This window comes from Talpa occidentalis, unplaced genomic scaffold (genome assembly GCF_014898055.3).
Source record: "Talpa occidentalis isolate TD23 unplaced genomic scaffold, MPIMG_talOcc4v2.1, whole genome shotgun sequence".
Lineage (NCBI taxonomy): Eukaryota > Metazoa > Chordata > Mammalia > Eulipotyphla > Talpidae > Talpa > Talpa occidentalis.
In genome coordinates this window covers 54303126-54321885 of record NW_026555331.1, presented here as the reverse complement: position 1 = coordinate 54321885, position 18760 = coordinate 54303126, and the positions used below count along the sequence as shown (strand labels likewise).

The following is an 18760-nucleotide window of genomic DNA, read 5'->3' as shown; positions in this document are numbered from 1 at the left end:
TAATATAACATTAAATATCATTTTAGATGTTCCTCTTACATATCAAGCAGAAGGAAGTCGGCAAGCTCTGAAAATTTATTTCTACATTGATAGCTATCATTTTGAACAACTGCCCCAACGGTTGAAAAATGGAGGAGGGTTTAAAATTCATCCTGTTCTTTTTGCACAAGGTAAACTTCTTTCCTTTTTATGCTTCATGTACTTAACTTATATTATATAGTTTTCAATTTTTTAAATTAATTTAATTTTAACCATCATGGTTTTTTCATTAATTCAAAAATGCTCTAATAAGACCTAGGTAATATTTTTACTTCTGGGAATGTTATGAAAAGGAAGAATCACATATAGTTTAAATATTTTTCAAATAAGATTACAGCATTATTTATAATGGAGAATCAGAATGGTTTAAATAAAAATAAATTAATTTGGGCTTAAATAAATTTTCCATTAAAGTTGTATGACTAAAAATTTTTATGAGGGGGAAGTTTGACATTATACACATTCAGATACAAAAAGGAATTGATATAGTCTCAAATATGTCACACATGTACATATATACTTATATATATGTAAAATATTTTCCATATCAATAGGTGATTAAATTGATGGTGATTTTTTTATTCTTCTTTTTCTGCATTTTTTCTTTTTCATATTTTGTCAATTAAAATATATTCCCTTATAAATAAAAATCTTTTGTAAATGAACAATGAGTCAACTACAATAGAAAAAATTAAGATTACCATGAGTAAGAGGATTCTTGCAGTCAACTGGTTTTCAATGGCAGGTTCTGTGTCTCTTTCATTTGTGAGGTCACAGATCCTGCCTAGAAAAGATCAAGAATTCAGATTATTATGTAGTCTCTTCTGGTCTATAATTTTCTTTAAAGAAATAACTCATGCTGTAGTCACAAGAGTACATCAGTTTTCTGAGTGTACCATAGAACATTTCATTTTTCTTTTTTTTTTTTTGAGTTATCAAGAACTGCACTGGTCTCTCTGTGAAAATTTTGTATTTTAATAAAAAATGAGAAGAGTGGAAGAATAAAATCCATCTGTAACTGAAGAGCAGACAGGTATATGAAATGTAAATTTACTACCAAGGGAAAATTCTGCTCTGTACCACATACATATTATTTCAATTCTAAAAGATAGAACAATTGCCATAGTGTAAAAACTATGGCTACCTCATACAGCCTCTTGGCAAGATTACATTTCAGCAGTGGAAACTTTGAGTAAAGAAAAGATCTTAGGAGATATTAGAAGGTATTCATTTTCTATGGAGGACTCTAATTTATCAGTACACAAGATTCTGTAATGAAAAGAAATAAAAAATAAAAAGAAACTGAGTGAAAATAGACCTTTGGAGCTTTGTTAGGAAAATGATTTAACCTAAAACGTGTTAAAAGTCATTACAGAGATAGATAGCCCTAGATGATGGGGAAGGATTCTGGCCTGGAATATAAATTACAACAGGATTTAACCAAGACTTGCAATTGTTAAAGCTCTTCACTTCTTAATTTCTTTCTTTTTAAAAATTCTGTCTTTGAAATCATTATTGAGATGACAGATGGCAATAAGCATCTTTTCTAAAAAAATTATTACATGTTTGGCACATCAGCCATAAATAGCTGAATAGTCATACCCAGAAGCAAATGTGCATAGGAAAAAGAAGTTTATTTTGTAAGTAACCTCAATTTTAAAGTGTGGCTAGAACCAATTTTCAAATAATTCCTAAATATACATTATTTCAGTGAATACAACATCTCTTTCAAAATGTAATCTAAAGAAATGCTATAGCATTTTACATAGATTTTACAATTCTCATAGCAATATGATATGAAAATTATTTGATTTAACAACAGTGGAAATATTTTTGCTATTCTGGTCACAGATAAGTAAAGAAGACTGGAAAACAGTTTGTCTCATTGAAAGTCTCAGTGATTCAGTTGTTTATTTAAAGGGGGTACAAGAGTTCCTCTTTATTCATGGAGTTCCCACAAAGAATCATTATTAACTCCTTTTAAAAAATCTATTTTATTTATTTAAGCATATAAGAACTGGGGTGCAGGCCCGAGGTGGTGGGGGATGAAAGGATTTACCAGAGACAGAGTGGGGAACATAACAGGCAGATCAATTGAAATACACTGCTGAGGGGAGCAGTGGTGGGCAAGACAGGAGAGCTATTGTGAGCCATGTGAATTAGCTCCCTGCTGGGGATCGAACTTAGGTGATAGCTTGATAGGGCTTGATACTTAACCATTGCACCACCAGGGAGGCCCTCATTATTAGCTGTTAATAATATTCATCAGATTGAGAGAAGCACAAGAAATTCAGACCCAGTAGAAATTTTCTAATTGGGTAATTGAATGTGGTGGTAAATGAGAGATCCCAAATGGAGTCTTTTCCTGGGATGAAACTTATTTGAAGACTTTCGCTTTGTCTGTACATGTGTACATGGGTCTTTGTAAGTGAATAAAAAATATTTTTGAATTTGAATAGTTCCTGGGGAGGTTATTAAGTTAGCCCCCCTAATGTCATCTGTGGTACCATGTTTTTTTTGTTTGTTTGTTTTTTGTTTTTTTAAGATTTATTTATTTATAAAAGCACTGGGTACAGTCAAAAGCACGGGAGGGTGAGAGAATTCACCAGAACAGGAAACAGAACAGGCAGACTGACCAAACACACCGCTGAGGGGAGCAGTGGGCACGTCAGGAGAGGTTTGTGTGCCATGTGAGACCCTCGCCCAGCGGCCGGGGATCGAACTGGCGCTGCAGAGGCCGCAGGCAGCTTCTCAGCCCAGCGCTCAACCACTGCGCCACTAGGGGAGGCCCTGTGGTACCATATATTTAGAACAGGAAGCAAGTGCATTGCCTTCTTCCCATTTTTCTTGCCTGCATAATTCCTTGGGACAATCTAATTCTACCTGATGGGTTATCACATAGAGTTGGGTGTGCTATTAAATCAGGAATTCCAGGGTTGGAGGTGAAGAAGATACACTTTAGGGAACATTTGTTGCTGAGGGCCAGAGCTGTAGGAAAACAGAAATCTAGACAGACAAATGTGAGAAACATTTCCTAGGTAAGGAACACTGAAACAGCCTGACAGAAAAGCCTGCACAGCAGCACAACAAACCTGCTAAATAGTATAAATCACACTGAAGCAGTCATCTAGCTGATATTTATAAGTACTTCCCACAAGTCTCAAACTTATTCTGTTGGAGTCCCTAAGCTATTTGTGAGATAAAGCAGTAATTCTAAACTAGATGAAAATGGGAATGCAAAGAGTACCCAAACATCTGTTCACAGGCACTTAGTTTGTCTCCAGCTCTTGGCTGTTGTAAATCACGCTGTAATAAACATTCAAACACCTTTGGATAGGTGTTTATGTACCTTTCAGGTAAATATCCAGAAGTGAGATAACTAGATCATATGGAATTTCTATTTTTAATGTTTGAGGAATCTCCAAACTGCTTTGCATAATGATTGCACCAATTTACATTCCCACCAATAGTGTGCAAAGGTTATTTTATCTCCAACAGTTGTTCTTTCTTTCCTTTGAATAAGTCTTTCTCATAGGTGTGAGGTGATAGCTTGTTTTGCTTTGTATTTGCATAATAATAAGAGATGATGAAATTTTTTCAAGTGCCTGTATGTCTTCTTTTGAGAGGTGGGGCTGTTTAGGTCTTGTGCCCATTAATAATGAAGTTGTTTGATTCTTGGTAGTTGAGTTTTGTGGGTTTCTTATGTATTTTGAATATTAATCCCTTGTTGGACATATGATCTACAATTATCTTCTACTTAGCAGGGTCTCTTAAATTTCTTTCACTATGCGGAGCTTTTTTGTTTGATATAGTCCCATTTATTTATTCTTGTTTTTGTTTCCTTTGCTGTTGGAGTCTGGTCCCTAATAACATGTTTAAGGCCAATGTCAAGGAGTGTATCCACTATGTTTTAGAAGAAAATGTTAATGGGACTAGTTACTGCCCTTATTGCTGCAACTGGTCTCGGGGCTGCCACAGAATATATATTAAACTCACACTCAGCCTGAACCTCAACTGGTCTTGGTGGCTAACCTCTAGAATGACAGAGACCATCAGCCTGCAGGGGCCTGATCCTCAAGTCACTGTGTCTTTCTCATTGTCTATTTATTGTCAAATTTGGACAAGGGAGTAGAAAGAGGGACTGGAGTGAACTATGTGCCTGCCGAACATTTTCCTTCCTGCCCTTATTACATAATAATGACCCTCCTTTCTGATGATAATCAGAACCAATTAAACTTGCCAAAATGGTGTGTTTCTCTTCCTGGGCTCTGATACCTTGTCACAAGGAGCCTAAAGTGTTCAGGCCACAGCTGTAGCTTACAGCTCAATTTGACTACTGATTTGTCTTCTAGGGGAACTGTGTCCCTTTGGGGATCAGGGCCTCTAAACACAAAGGATCAGAGTTAAAGCGATAGGAAGCACCATTCCTCAAAGCAAATTCTTATAAGGACATCAGTCATTTGAGGACACCCAAATCCAGTATAATCTCATTGTAAAATGATTACATCTGTGAAGACCCTATATCAAAATAGGATTATAATATAGTATATACATATGTTGATTGTCAACAGTGAACACCTGAAACATATCATATTGTAATGCAATATTATTTCAATAAAAAAGAAAAAAATGAACACATTCCCAATGAGATAAAGAACAAATAAAAATTTTTTAAAATAAGCCACATTTGCAGCAATTGGACATCAGAACATTGTCATATCTTTTAAATGAATTAAATTTTTATTCAACCAATGTGGCAATACTGCTACATATTATTATATGAGAACTAAGTAGACAGAAAAAAATATATATAAATATAAAATATTTTATAATATATATAATATATATAAAATATATAAAAATATAAAATATAAATATAAAATATATAAATATAAATATAAAATATAAAATATATAAAAATATATATAAATATAAAATATAAGAATAGAAATATAAGTTGGTAGAGTATCATTCCATTTTCTTTTTTAATAACAATAATAACCAAGCTATTCAACTACAATAGGCAATATTGTTCTTCTTTCTGGTCTTTGACTTGAAGGTTTGACTTTCTGTTACTGAACTCATCATTTTTTGTTAATTTTCCCACAACCCCATACATGTTCCACAAAATTTTTCTAAGACTCGTAGCAAAATTGTTTAATTCTGCATTCATTTAAAAATATTTATAGAATTGTAAGCTCCCAAAACTTCCTATTTGGCTAAGCACACACACACATAATCTATATCTTATGGAAAATTGAATTACCTGGTTGCTGTAGAACAGTTGGCCTATTGCCCAGTACCTAAAACACTCAGTAAATGATGAGTAGTTACACGAGCCCTCTTAGTACACTAATTCTTTCCCAATATCCATAATTAGTAGATGCTTTATTTTCCATTTCATAAATGAGAAACCTGAGTATCTCAGATATTAACATTCCCAAGGTCACACAACTACTGAGGAGGGAGGAGATTTGGTTTTGCTCCAATTAAGATCTTTGGTTACTAGCTTTACAACTAGTAAGAATATTTCATGTTGAAGTAAGACTAAGACTGAATCTTGGAATATTTGGCTTTTAAAATAACTTCCTGTTAATGGAAATGAGTGTGACATGTATTTAAAGGTTATTTTATCAAGATTTCCTTCTATTTCTTGTGAGTATTCAAGATGAAAAGTTCACTGAACCAATTGCAAATATTCTAATTAATGTGCAAGTCATGAGGAATAAACAAATAAACACTTTTTGAAATAAGCCCACACATTTGATTTCCTGTACTGAAGTAAATGTAGTAAGCTTTCTCCCTAATTTTCCATAGATGCTTTTCTCAATTATAAGCCATAACATCATTTTAAAAATTTCCAATTTAGCTGTACTGTAAAAGTTGTTTCTCAAGTGCTCTAGAAATCTAACGAGTTTAGAAAATATAGCACAGCTAAAATTAGCAGTGACTTTCTTATTTTTGCCAAAAAATAAATGGTGATGAGTTTTTTTCAATTTATGGAAAAATAAACCTTATTATCTAATTTAGAAACTATTCTATGTAACAGTTTTGAAAGAAAATTAAATACTTTGTTAATTTTGAAATGGTTTGCTGAAATTGACAGTAATCGGTAGTACCTTTCAAGGAAAATAATTTACATTCCCATTGGATCCATTGCTCTCCTTTTGTTCCAACTTCTCCTTAGGAAGTCTTGTATTTTATGTATTCATTCCCTCTCCAAAAGGTTAAAAAAAAGCACCTCACAAATTTTAAAGGTAAAAGAAACAAGCAAAAATATTATTATTAAAGAAGGAAATCTGCATTAATTCAGCAACACTAAAAATTAATGGGAAGTCATATATGGTTATGCTTATTTGCATTTGATAAGATTAACCATTGGAGTAGAGGTAATATTCTAAGTTTTCACTTTATCTATACTTCTTATTTTTTTATGTTGATATTTTATAAATTAATTGCAACCACGAGAGAAACTGAACATATAGGGAGATTGGCAAGATCATTTTTTTTTTATTTTTATGTACGTGAATATACAATTCTGCTTCTCAAGCATATGTATGTATATGTGTAATATATGTATATGTGTAATATATGTATGTGAGTGTATTTGGTGCATATATGTATATATTTGTTTATCCATATAAGTAATATGTATGAGATTTGAGTTTAACTTCACAAAAAAATATACAAATGTTTTAAAAACAGAAAACAGTTTATATTAGAAATTACCTTTCCCTACTTAAAGATAATCACTAAATGCTTGTTATTTATTCTAAGAGCAGAAGAACAGGGATGGGGATTGGGCAAAGATAGTTTAACACATTTGCTAATCATCAATAAGATTACATGAAGTGTGACAAAATTGGGTTATAAAATCAGGTGAAAAGTACATTTGCTTACTTATTTATACAGCACTGGAAAGCATGGAAGGATATTATTATAGAGAAAATGTTTCAGTTGAAGAATTTCAAGCCCAAATAAATACAGCCTCATTGGAAAAGGTCAAACAATACAACCAGAAGCTCAGGTATGTACTTGTTCATTTTTTTAAAAAGATAAGTTTCTTTTCATATTTTCACAGGAGCACATGGATAGAATTTTTGACATTATTTATTATATATAAGGTGATTTTTTTTGATAAAAAGTCCTCTTATCTTGAGTTTAATATTTCAAATATTCTAGTGGGTTAAAGTTTTCCCAAAAAATAATTAATAAAAATGTGTGAAAATGCTTATACTCATGTTTTCATTTCTGAAGAAGATAAAAAGATTAAATATTTAGGAGACCATGCCCAGAAAATAATGTGTTGATATATTTTATACTGATGTCCCCTAGGAGGTTCAATGGATTAAGAGAAAAATAGGTTTTTCTATGTACCTTTCAATACCTGGCACCTGTACCCAGAAAGAACATTTTCAACACAAAAGATTTGACACAGCTTGGTTCTAGAATAATACCTACTTTCAAATGTATATATTAATGTTTGCACTTACTGTTTTTTTCCCATCTAAAATAATCTTACTAGTGCAATAAAAAATATAGGAAAAATTAGCCACCGTAAGTGAAATGAAATGTGTTATAATTTCGGAGCTTAAATTTTCAACAAATTATTAACACTTGTATTTTCCTGCTATAAATGACTCTGCTGATATAGCACAATTTAAAATTATGAATGGATTACGATTTTTAATTTTAAAAGAAAAATATTTTAGTTCTAACTGAACCCTTAATAAATCAAAAACATATAATAGTTCATTACAATGCTTAGATGAGTTATATGGATCATTAAATAAACTGGTGAGTTCCGTATTATTGTGCCATTTTGGTTTTATGCATGGTATGGCTAAATAGTTAAGATAAATTCATTCCTAAAATTCCCAATGAAGGAAGTGTTGGTTCTTGTTATGACCAATGGGGTGGGCTTTCTTTTACCATGAATTCTTTTTCTTCCCACCTCTGTCTCATACCAATCTGTTACTTTTTCAATTTTTTACTTTATTTCACATTTTATCACCTTTTGAAATGCTCAGCTTCAAAGCCCCCAATATCATTTGTGATTACTCATTTTCTCTTCCTCCTAAGAGGTTGTTGGAGATCCTGATCACTCTGACTAAAAAGTTTCATGAACTGCCCCACTTTTATTGCCCTATGTAGATTACCAGTTCTCAAAAGCATATATATTCACTGCTTTCACAGGGAAAAAATTAATCTTGAATTTTTGTTTTAACTGGATGTAATCATTTGCCATTAATTTATGTGATTTGGGGGATATGGCTTCACATCTCAATGTAACATTCAAAAAAGAAGAGAGGTGTTTGCACACACACACCTTATTCCCACTGCCCCCCAAGAAATTTAGAAAAGGACCTGGAGAGGCACTCATTACCAGACTCATGTCCTGTGTCCCTTCTTAGGTGGTCTTGGCACCACAGCAGACCAGTGGACTTCACTGTCAAATAAGGAGAAACAGTGTACTCGACTCCATTACAAGACTTCTCCAGAATATCCAAGAATAGGTAGAAAAAATTTCCTACTTAAAAGAAAAGATAATTATAGTCATAGTACCTACCAGTTTTTAAGGATATATTGAGTTAGTTCAATGCTTAGATGAATTATATGAATTATTAAATAAGCCTATGAGTTTCATATAATCATTTCCATTTTAGGGAGAACTTATACAATTTTACAGAGATAATAAGTGGTAAGACCAAGATTTAAATCATTAAATTAACTTCTTTCCTTTAAAAGTCCATAATTTTTGTATTATGTTAGGTCATGTTAGTAAATGGAGAAAACATTATACATTGAAAATAAATAATCTATTACTTAAGTATTGGCATCAGATATTATCAAGTGCCCCCAATTGCTTGAATACTGTACCATCAGTTATTCATTCTTTCAGGGTTTATTTTACCTACATGAAATGTATCATTTCTCTCTACCTTGGAGGGAAAAAAATGTCAATGAATATGTTCTCCTGGCATGAGATAGATTTGAAGGATTGCATGGACTTACTTTCATTTCTTGTCTTTAAGTACAGCTATCAAGCAGAATGAAACAATGAAGAACAACTTTTTCACCCTTCCCTCTCTAGTCTTAGGTACCTGTCACCATTCCCCTCTCTTTCTTTCCTCTGAGCCTTCAGTTCATAAAACACTGCTTCCCATTCCTTGCTTGGATAGCAAACAGTTGTCCAAAATTTAAGTGGAAAAATTTGTTTTTCTGTTGCTGAGAAACTGTGAAAACTACCTTAAATCAACAAGAGCATGAACTTAATAAAGTCAGAGAAGAGGGAAAGAAACTTTAGAATACACACACACACATTCTTTGTCTTTCAGTTATTTTCTTTATAAATCTTCAGCTTTTAGAATTATGAAATGATGTTATTTACTTTTAAATCATTTGGAAATATTCTCTATTTCCTCTGCAGCATGATTGTGTTTGTTTTCCATTTTGTCTTTAAGTTAGGTTCCATTGTTTATACCTTATGATGCATCCATATTTCTGTTTCTCTAAGACTACTCACAAAATAAATAGGAATTCAATTTCCTTCTGTTTTTATATTAGGAACACAGGATATTTTCAAAGTTGTAAAGTTTGTTTTATATGAGAAGTGATTCTTGAGTAGCAGGAAAAAATAAGTAAATATACAAAAAAGTTGAATGAATATATAATTTCTAAAAGTTTTTTTTACACTTTTATATACTACAAATATAAAGGATCTAACATTTGCAAAATATAAGTTACTTTTCTGTCGCAAATTCTCACGTAATGTAAATCTAACTGAACTGCAGGATACTTAGGTTTATTACATAAATCATACCTGCCCACCAAGTACCCGGCCAGGCTTCATGACGTGGGCCTTACAGTAGACATGATTGCTGCCTGGTAAAAATCTTTGGCTGTTTTTTTGTGATAAACATTAACCTGAATTTTCACTAATAATTTATAGCAACATGTGAAAATATGTAGGGAAAATAGAAGATGCTCCATATGTGTATAAGAAAGAAATCAGTCTTAATAGGGGATAAGATGAGAAGATGGTTGAGGGGTTCAAGAATGAATTACTTGAGGAATTAACTTTTAAACAGAGATCTCAAAGAAGAGTGGGGTTATGTTGTTTGGGGGAGTGAGACTAGGAGTTATAGGTAAGGCATGGGAGGGTAGATTCTAGCTGAAGGAACAGTATGTATGAAAATCCTAAAGGGGGGAAGGAAAAATTACAAAGTTATGGAGGCTGAAGTTCAGAAAAGAGTAGTCATGAAGCAGATGTGCAGACAGAATCCATATGCCCTCCTTTACCTATTTTCCTTTCAGTTCTTTAGTCAGCAGACACCTGAGACGTGCTTCAGCTCTATTTCCTCAATTTCCTTTTGCTGAATGAGTGTATTTAGGATCCATCTCAGATTTTATCTTCCTTCAGGAAGCCTTCAGTTATAAATTCAGCTGGAATTAATATGAACTACTCTGTTCTTTAAAATTTAACAACCTCTTTGACTTCATTTGTTTTATTTTGATTTGTGAGTTACTCAGTAACTGTTCTTCACTGTGCTTGGTACATAGTAAGTGCCTTTAAAGTGATTTCATTGAATTGGAAATCAGATTAAATGAAACATATTTGACTTTTTTTTTTAGTGATATTATCATTTTACTGTATTTATCCTACTATCCCAGCTACTTCATTTTCTGTCCAGAAAATTCTGGGCCAGTTGAAGGGTATAGATGTTGACTCTGTTGGAAATCTCTTTCACAAAAATTCATCAGCATAGCCAAGGTTCATAAATTTCACATGAGACCAGATCATATGAAATTGAAAATGAAATTATAATGACACTGTTGGGTGTAATATATCTCTCTTTATTTGAAAAATACTGTAATTCTATTAAGTGTCGCTACCATTTCTTTCTGAGAATGCACATACATTTTGTACATAATCATTTCATTTTTCTGAACTATACTTATTCATGTCTGAATTCACCTGAATTCATTTGCTCTAAAGAAGTTGCAATTTTATCTATATTATTTAAAGCAATTTTTAAGAGCAGCAAATGAGATTAAATTACCTAAAAGTGAGTTCTCACATTTTTTTAATAAGTCCTTCATTTTGATACTGTTTATTGAGAATGAGTAGATATTATGTCTGAAAAGAAGAACCAGATAGAATCATCTTTTAAAAGAAACCTTTAAAGAGAATCACCTCTATCTCTACACTAAGGAAGGCTATTGTTTTCACCAAAGCAAAGGAAAGATCAAAGTGCTCTGTGCTCAGAATTTACTTCGGAATAAATAAGAGCTGGAAGTGTCAAGGAGAAAATAAGCATACCCTGAAGAATCAGTTAGGGGCATATACTAAGTGAGGAAAAATTGTTAATGCTTAGGAACCAAGATTGATTTTTATTTTTAACTCTGCTGACTTTCCAAGCAGATCACAAGGACAATCAGTCTTAAAAATATATATTCAAAGCATACTAGTCAAATCTCTTTCATTGAAGTTTGTTCCTATAACCTTTTTCAGTTATTTTTTGCTGACATTTCAAATTTCTTTTGTTTGGTAGATGTACCATGAAAAGTGAGTGAATAATTGTAAATTATCCTAACAAAGTTTTACCCCTACATCAGGAAATTTAGATTGGGCCCTGAGCTTTTGATAGAAAAGTCATGTAATAATTGTCATAATTGCCCAAAATTGTAGAACATAATATAGCATTTACAGATGAGGAACTATATATTGCTATATACCTGAACCTACAAATATATAGTTATAAAAATGTTGTTGCAATACATTTTTTAAAAGAGAATCTTAACTAGATAGAAATGAAGATAGGGAGGCAGGCATAGATTTTAAAAATATTTGGGATGTAGAAAAAAGAAGTCTTGACTCAATGCTCAGTGTATTAAGAGGGAGACAGAAATAATGGATTGGGTGCCTAGGTTATTATCTGATATTGTGGTACAACAGGAGAAGCATCTTTGGGACAGAGAGTGCAAAATATTGAATTAAATTGGATGTAGGGTTGACATCCAAGAAGTTCCTGCCAGTAGTCTGGAGTCACTAACATAAAGGTAACAATCGAAACCAAAACAGTAAATGAGACTTCGCACATCATAGTGAATTGCCCATACCGGCAATTGACAATGATGGAATCGAGACTCAAACTAGATATTTCCAACTCCGAAGCATATACTTTTATCACAGTGCTATATTGTTTCTCCCAAATAGTGAATAATCCCAATATTAATATGTGCCTTGGGGAAATAATTGGGGAAGAATTTCAAATTGTTTTAAAGGAAATTGAAGCACTGTGATTGGTTTTCTCCAAAAAAGAATAATTTCATAGCTATAGAACTAGAAAAGAAAATATGGCAAATACCAGAATGACAGAAAAAGCAAATGGGGCTGAACAGTGGATTCTTAGTGCTACTTGAAAACAGAGTACCTCTGGAATCTGACTCTGAATCAAACTTTCTAATGTTTTTTTGCCCTCATGTGGATGCACCTTGTAGACTCTTACACATTGTCAGAAAAAAAAAAGAGTTCATCTGTGTATATTTTTTTTAAGATTTATTTATTTATTTACACAAGCACTGGGTACAGTCAGAAGCGTGGGAGGGTGAGAGAATTCACCAGAGCCAGAGCAGGGAACAGAACAGGCCGACTGACGAAACACACTGCTGAGGGGAGCAGCGGGTGCAGCAGGAGAGGTCTGTCGCGCCATGTGGGACCCCTGCCGGCGGCCTGGGATCCAACCGGTGCTGCAGAGGCTGCGGGCAGCCTCGCAGCCCAGTGCTCAACTGCTGTGCTACCAGGGGAGGCCCATCTGTATACATTTTAAATGCTGTCAAAATAATTTATCAGTCATGTTTTTTTGAATCAAATTCCAAGGTAAAGTATGGCCAAATAACCAATGTAATTGCATATGTAATTGTGTGTGTGTGTGTATGTATATACCACACACATATATATGCATGCACATATATCACTGTGCATATAATCATAACTATGTAATAATGAAACCTTATAAATAAAATATTTTAATAGAATAATACTGAAATTTATATTTTCATTTATATCTATAAATATTAAGATATTTTAATCATTTAAAATTAAAAGTCTATGTTACTATTCCATTCATAGCATATTTCATGCAACTATGTGCACATGTAAGTTAAAAACCTTCTTAGATGTGCTTCAGTTGTATAAACTTTGAACTTAATGTACTTGAGATATTAGTGAACTCAGATCCAAAATGAGACACATTGAGAAAATCCAATGGAGGATAATAGATGAACAAATGCCTTGGTAGTCTTAAGAAGAAGCATTTTAGTAAATGTAGTAGGACTCACTCTATTACTTATGAACCAAATGAAAATAAAAATATTCTTAACAGATCAAATGGCATATATAGGCCAATGGAAAAAACTTTCAGTTGATTTGAGATAAATATGAGATTTCTGCAGTGATATGAATAATAAGAACAGAAGGTTAATGATCTAGAATTGGTGGCTGCATTAATGTACAAGGTGGAAAGGTGGCCAGACTTGGATTGCTGTTCTCATGCTTGCATTGACTAACTGTATTACTTAGGGCAAGTTATTAATATCTCTGAACCTTGGTTTTCTTATTTGTTCATTGTAGCTAGTAATTATTGACTGTAATCAGTATTAACTAAGAGGCGCTTTGTAGAGTCTTAATATTTGCCTTAGATAAAGGGTAGAGTAGCTGATCACAAAGACTTGTATCTGAAGTTGGGTTTTGTGGCTTTCCTTCCAAAGTAAGTTGGAGAATAAATTCTTATCAATACCTTCTCCAAGGTGGTTGGTATTGAGGCAGATGACCTCACTTCCCATATCTTGCCTCAATTCCCATTTAATTGCCATAAGTGATACCCCAAAAAGTGTCATTTTGTTATTCTTTAAACAAAACTAAAAGCTATAAGTGCAATAGTGATTCCCCCATACTCAATACCTTGGTGTATACTTTGAACAAAGACTGTGCACATTGTACTTGAAGCTCTTAATGTGAGAAATGAGTTATTTCTTGCTTGGTAAGTAATCTAGGCTAGAATGACAGCATTCCTCTTTCATTGATCTCTTGAAATAAAATTTTAATTCAGTGCAGGTGCTAGTTACATGCTATGTGTCAGGCACTGTCTTTGGTTACAGGATTACATATATTAATAAATGGGTCACTGAGAGCATAAAATTTAGCAAAGACAAAAGAGTAAGTTCAACTTGGTATAATGTAGTGCGGTACATGAGGTACATTTGTTTTACTGGGGAAGTACTTGTGATTTGAGAATTGTTTGAAGGATTAGTCCCAAGTAGAAAGAGCTGAGAAGGAATTCCAAGTAGAGGGGATAATATGAGAAGTTAGGGAGGTTTTCACATGGCTGGTGTGTTGGGGGAATGGGGCATGAACACGGCTGACTGAAGAGTTAAAAGATGGGACAGGAAAGCTATTAGTAGATGGTTAGGAAAGACTTTGAATGCCCAAATTATAGACTTTCAGTGCTGGAGAAATTTGAATGATGTTAATCAAGATAATGAAGTGCTTACTTCTATGCTTTATGAAGGTAATTTTTCAATATTAATTTTTTTACATCATTGTTCATTTTTAAACAGTATTTGCTTCCCCCCAACCCTCAGGTGTAGTCCCCAGAGAGTTTCCTTCACCAATCCACCCATGCGCCATCACCTCAGTTCCCTGTGCTCCTCCCTCCCTCCCTCTGATCCCTCTCCCTCCTCCTCCCCTGCAGGATGTCTCTGATTTGTAATTGTCCATTTTTGCTTTGATGTATTTTGTACTGTTATTACTTTTTTTTACACTGATGTCTTATTTGGTTCCCCTATATTCCTGCTATAAGCAAAACCCTCCAATATTTTTCTTTTTCCTTCTGGCTTATTTCACTGAGCATATTTCCTTCTAGTTCCATCCACATTGCTGCAAATACCATGAGTTAATCTTTTTTGATTGCTGAATAATATTCCATTGTGTATATATACCATATCTTCTTGATCCAGTCATCTGTTTTTGGGCATTTGGGTTGTTTCCAGGTTTTACCTATTGCAAATAGTGCTGCAATAAACATAGGTGTACAGGTGCTCTTTTGAATCAATATTTTTGTGTCCTTTGTGTGGATCCCTAGTAGTGGAATTGCCAGGTTGTATGGTAGCTCCATTTTTAGTAGACTGAGGAAACTCCAGACAGCTTTCCTTAGTGGTTGGGCCAGTTTGCACTCCCACTAGCAATGTAGGAGAGTTCCTTTTTCACCACATCCTCACCAGCATTTGTTGTTGCTTGTTTTTTTGATATGTGCCATTCTTACTGGTGGTAAGATGGTATCTCAATGTAGTTTTAATTTTCATTTCCCTGATTATAAGTGATGTTGAACATTTTTTCATATGCCTGTTGGCCATTTGCATTTCCTCTTTGGAAAAATGTCTTTTAAGTTCTTCTGCCCATTTCTTGACTGGATTGTTTATTTTGTTTTTGTTGAGCCATGTGAATTCTTTGTATATCTTTGTGATCAATCTCTTATCGGTGGAATGGAGTGCAAAGATTTTTTTCCCAATCAGTGGGGTCTCTCTCTGTTTTGGTTAATGTCTCTTTGGCTGTACAGAAGCTTTTCAGTTTGATGTAATCCCAGGTGTTTGTCTTTGCCTTCACTGTCACTGCTTTGGGTGATGAGTCTTTAAAGATGTTATTGCGATGTATGTCTTATAGTGTTTTCCTTATATTTTCTTCTATATATTTTATGGTTTCAGGTCTTATGTACAGTTTATTTTATCCATTTTTAGTTGATTTTTGTGCATAGTTAAAGGGAGGGATCTCGTTTCATTTTTTTGCATGTGGTGGTCCAGTGTTCCAAGCACCATTTATTGAACAAACTGTCCGTGTTCCATTGCAGATTCGTTGCTCCTTTGTCAAAGATCAGTTGTCCATATAAGTGTGGTTTTATGTCTGGGCTCTCTGTTTGGTTCCTTTGGTCTGTGTGTCTGTTTTTGTTCCAATACCAAACTGTTATAATTATTATGGATTTTTCATATAGCTTGAAGTTTGGAAGTGTGATACATCCTTTCTCCTTTGCTTTCATCAGTAGGGCTTTGGCTATTTGTGGTTTTTTTGTGGTTCCATATGTATTTCATCAGTATTTGTTCTATTTCTTTGAAGAATGTCATTGAGATTTTTATTGGAATAGCGTTAAATCTGTATATTGCTTTTGGTAGGGTGGACATTTTAATAATGTTAATTCTTCCAATTCATGAGCAGGATTGGAAGAATTCCATTTCTTTGTGTCTTCTTCTATTTCTATTTCTTTTGACAGTGTTTCATAATTTTCTTTGTACAGGTCTTTCACCTCTTTTGTTAGGTTTATTCCCTAGTATTTGATTTTTTTTGTTTCAATTATAAAAGTGATGGTTTTCTTGATTTCTTCTTCTTCAGATTGATTGTGTATAGGAAGGCTACTGATTTTTGGTGTTGATTTTGTATCCCGCTACTTTACTGAACTGGTTGATTATTTTGAGTAGTTCTTCCATGGAGGTTTTTAGGGTTCTCTAAGTATATTATCATAACATCCGCAAATAGTGATAGTTTTACTTCTTTCCCTTTTTGGATTCCTTTTATGTCTTTCTCTTATCTTATTGCCCTGGCTAGGAGCTCCAGTATTATATTGAAGAGCAGTAGTGAGATAGGTCATCCTTTTCTTTTTCCTGATCTTAAAGGAGAGGCCTTCAGCTTTTCGCCATTGAAAATAATATTGGCAATGGGTTTGTTATATATGGCTTTTATCTTGTTAAGGTATGTTCCTTCTATCCCGAGCATTTCAAGGGCTTCATCATCAATGGATGTTGGACTTTGTTGAATGCTTTCTCAGCATCTATTGATATGATCATATGATTTTTCTTTTTCTTTCTGTTGATGTGTTGAATTACACTGATCAATTTTCGTATGTTGAATCATCCTTGTGCCCTGGGATGAATCCCACTTGATTGTTGTGTATTATCCCTTTGATGCATTGTTGGATTCTGTTGGTAAGGATTTTCTTGAGGATTTTTGCATCAGTGTTCATTGAGGAGACTGGCCTGTAATTTTCTTTTTTTGTGTGCTGCATTTGTTTGGTTTTGGTATTAATGGAATGTTGGCTTCATAGAACATAATTGTTAGTGTTCCTTCTTTTTCAATTTTTTGAAAGAGTTTGTGTAGAATAGGCACTAATTCACTACTGAACATTTGGTAGAATTCATTTGTGAAGCCATCTGGACTTGGGCTTTTGTTTTGAGGGAGTGCTTTGATGAGTGCTTCAATTTCACTGCTTGTAATTGGTCTGTTTAGGTGTTCTGTTTCTTCTTTATCCAGCTTTGGATGATTATATTGTTCTAGGAATTTGTCCATCTCTTGTAGGTTGTTGAATTAGTTTGCATATAAATGTTCATAGTAATCTCTGTTTAGTCTTTTGATTCTACTGAGTCTGTTGTGATTTCTCCTCTTTCATTTATAATCCTATTTATATGTGATTTTCTCCCATTTTTAATTTGTGAGCCTGGCTAGAGGTTTGTCTATTTTGTTTATTTTCTCAAGGAACCAACTTTTGGTTTCATTGATCTTTTGGATTGTTTTTTTATTTAATTTCTATTTTGTTTATTTCTGCTTTGACTTTTATTATTTCCTTTCCTCTACTGGACTTAGGGTTTATTTGTTGTTCTTTTTCTTGGTCTTTGAGATGTGAGATTATGTTATTTCATTGAGTTCTTTCTTGTTTGTTGATGTGAGCCTGTATTGCTATATGTTTTCCTCTAATTACTGCTTTTGCTGCATCCCATATATTCTGGAAAGTGGTGTCCTCCTTGTTGTTCAACTCAAAGTATTTTTTAATTTCTTCTTTGATCTCCCCTTTAGTCTAGTGGCCTTCCAGTAGTGTGAATTTCAATCTCCATGAAGTGGGAGGGATCCCTGTTTTCTTTTCATGATTTATTTCTAGTTTGATGCCTGTATTAGAGAAGATAGTTGGAATGATTTTGATCTTCATGTATCTGTTGATATTTGTCTTGTGGCTCAGTATGTGATCAATTCTGGAGAATGATCCATGTACGCTTGAGAAAAATGTGTACTCGGGTTTTTGGGGATGCAGTGTAATATAGATATCTGTTAAGTTCATGAGTTATGTGTGTTTATTTAGGGCTCTAGTGTCTTTATTTATTTTTTGTCTCGTTGATCTGTCCATTGGTGAGAGTGGAGTGTTAATGTCTCCCACTATGTATGTATTTTCATTTTTTTTTTCCTGTTTAAAAAGGGATATAATTCCATACCCATTCATGCTCTTTAAATATTCTTTATTTTTATTTTAATTTTTTTATTTTTTAAAAAAAATTTATTTTTATATTCCCCATACAATTGCAACCCCCTTATTTTGACCCCAATCCCTCTCCTCCCCACCCCACACCACCCATAGAATGTCTCTGGTTCATAGTTGTTTGTTGATTTTGATTTTCACTTTCTTATAGATATTCATTTTCCTGGTCCCTTATTTAAGTTTTCTAGATTCCTGCTATGAGTGAGACCATCCGGTATTTATCTTTTTCTTTCTGGCTTATTTCGCTGAGCATGATCCATCCCTTCCAGCACCATCCATGTTGCTGCAAATTGCATGCGTTTATCTTTTTTGAATGCTGAGTAATATTCCATGGTGTATATGTACCACATCTTCTTGATCCAGTCATC

At 33.5% G+C, this 18760-nt stretch overlaps 1 protein-coding gene across 1 annotated transcript in view; it reads left to right on the top strand.

Annotated features, from left to right (window-relative positions):
- The window catches only part of PREX2 (phosphatidylinositol-3,4,5-trisphosphate dependent Rac exchange factor 2), a 261162-nt gene that overhangs the window by 185231 nt on the left and 57171 nt on the right, over positions 1 to 18760 (top strand). The window contains exons 34-35 of the mRNA XM_037505649.2: positions 27 to 170; positions 6952 to 7066. Of these exons, the coding sequence (XP_037361546.1) occupies positions 27 to 170; positions 6952 to 7066 (259 nt within the window). The remainder of the gene's footprint in view (positions 1 to 26; positions 171 to 6951; positions 7067 to 18760) is intronic.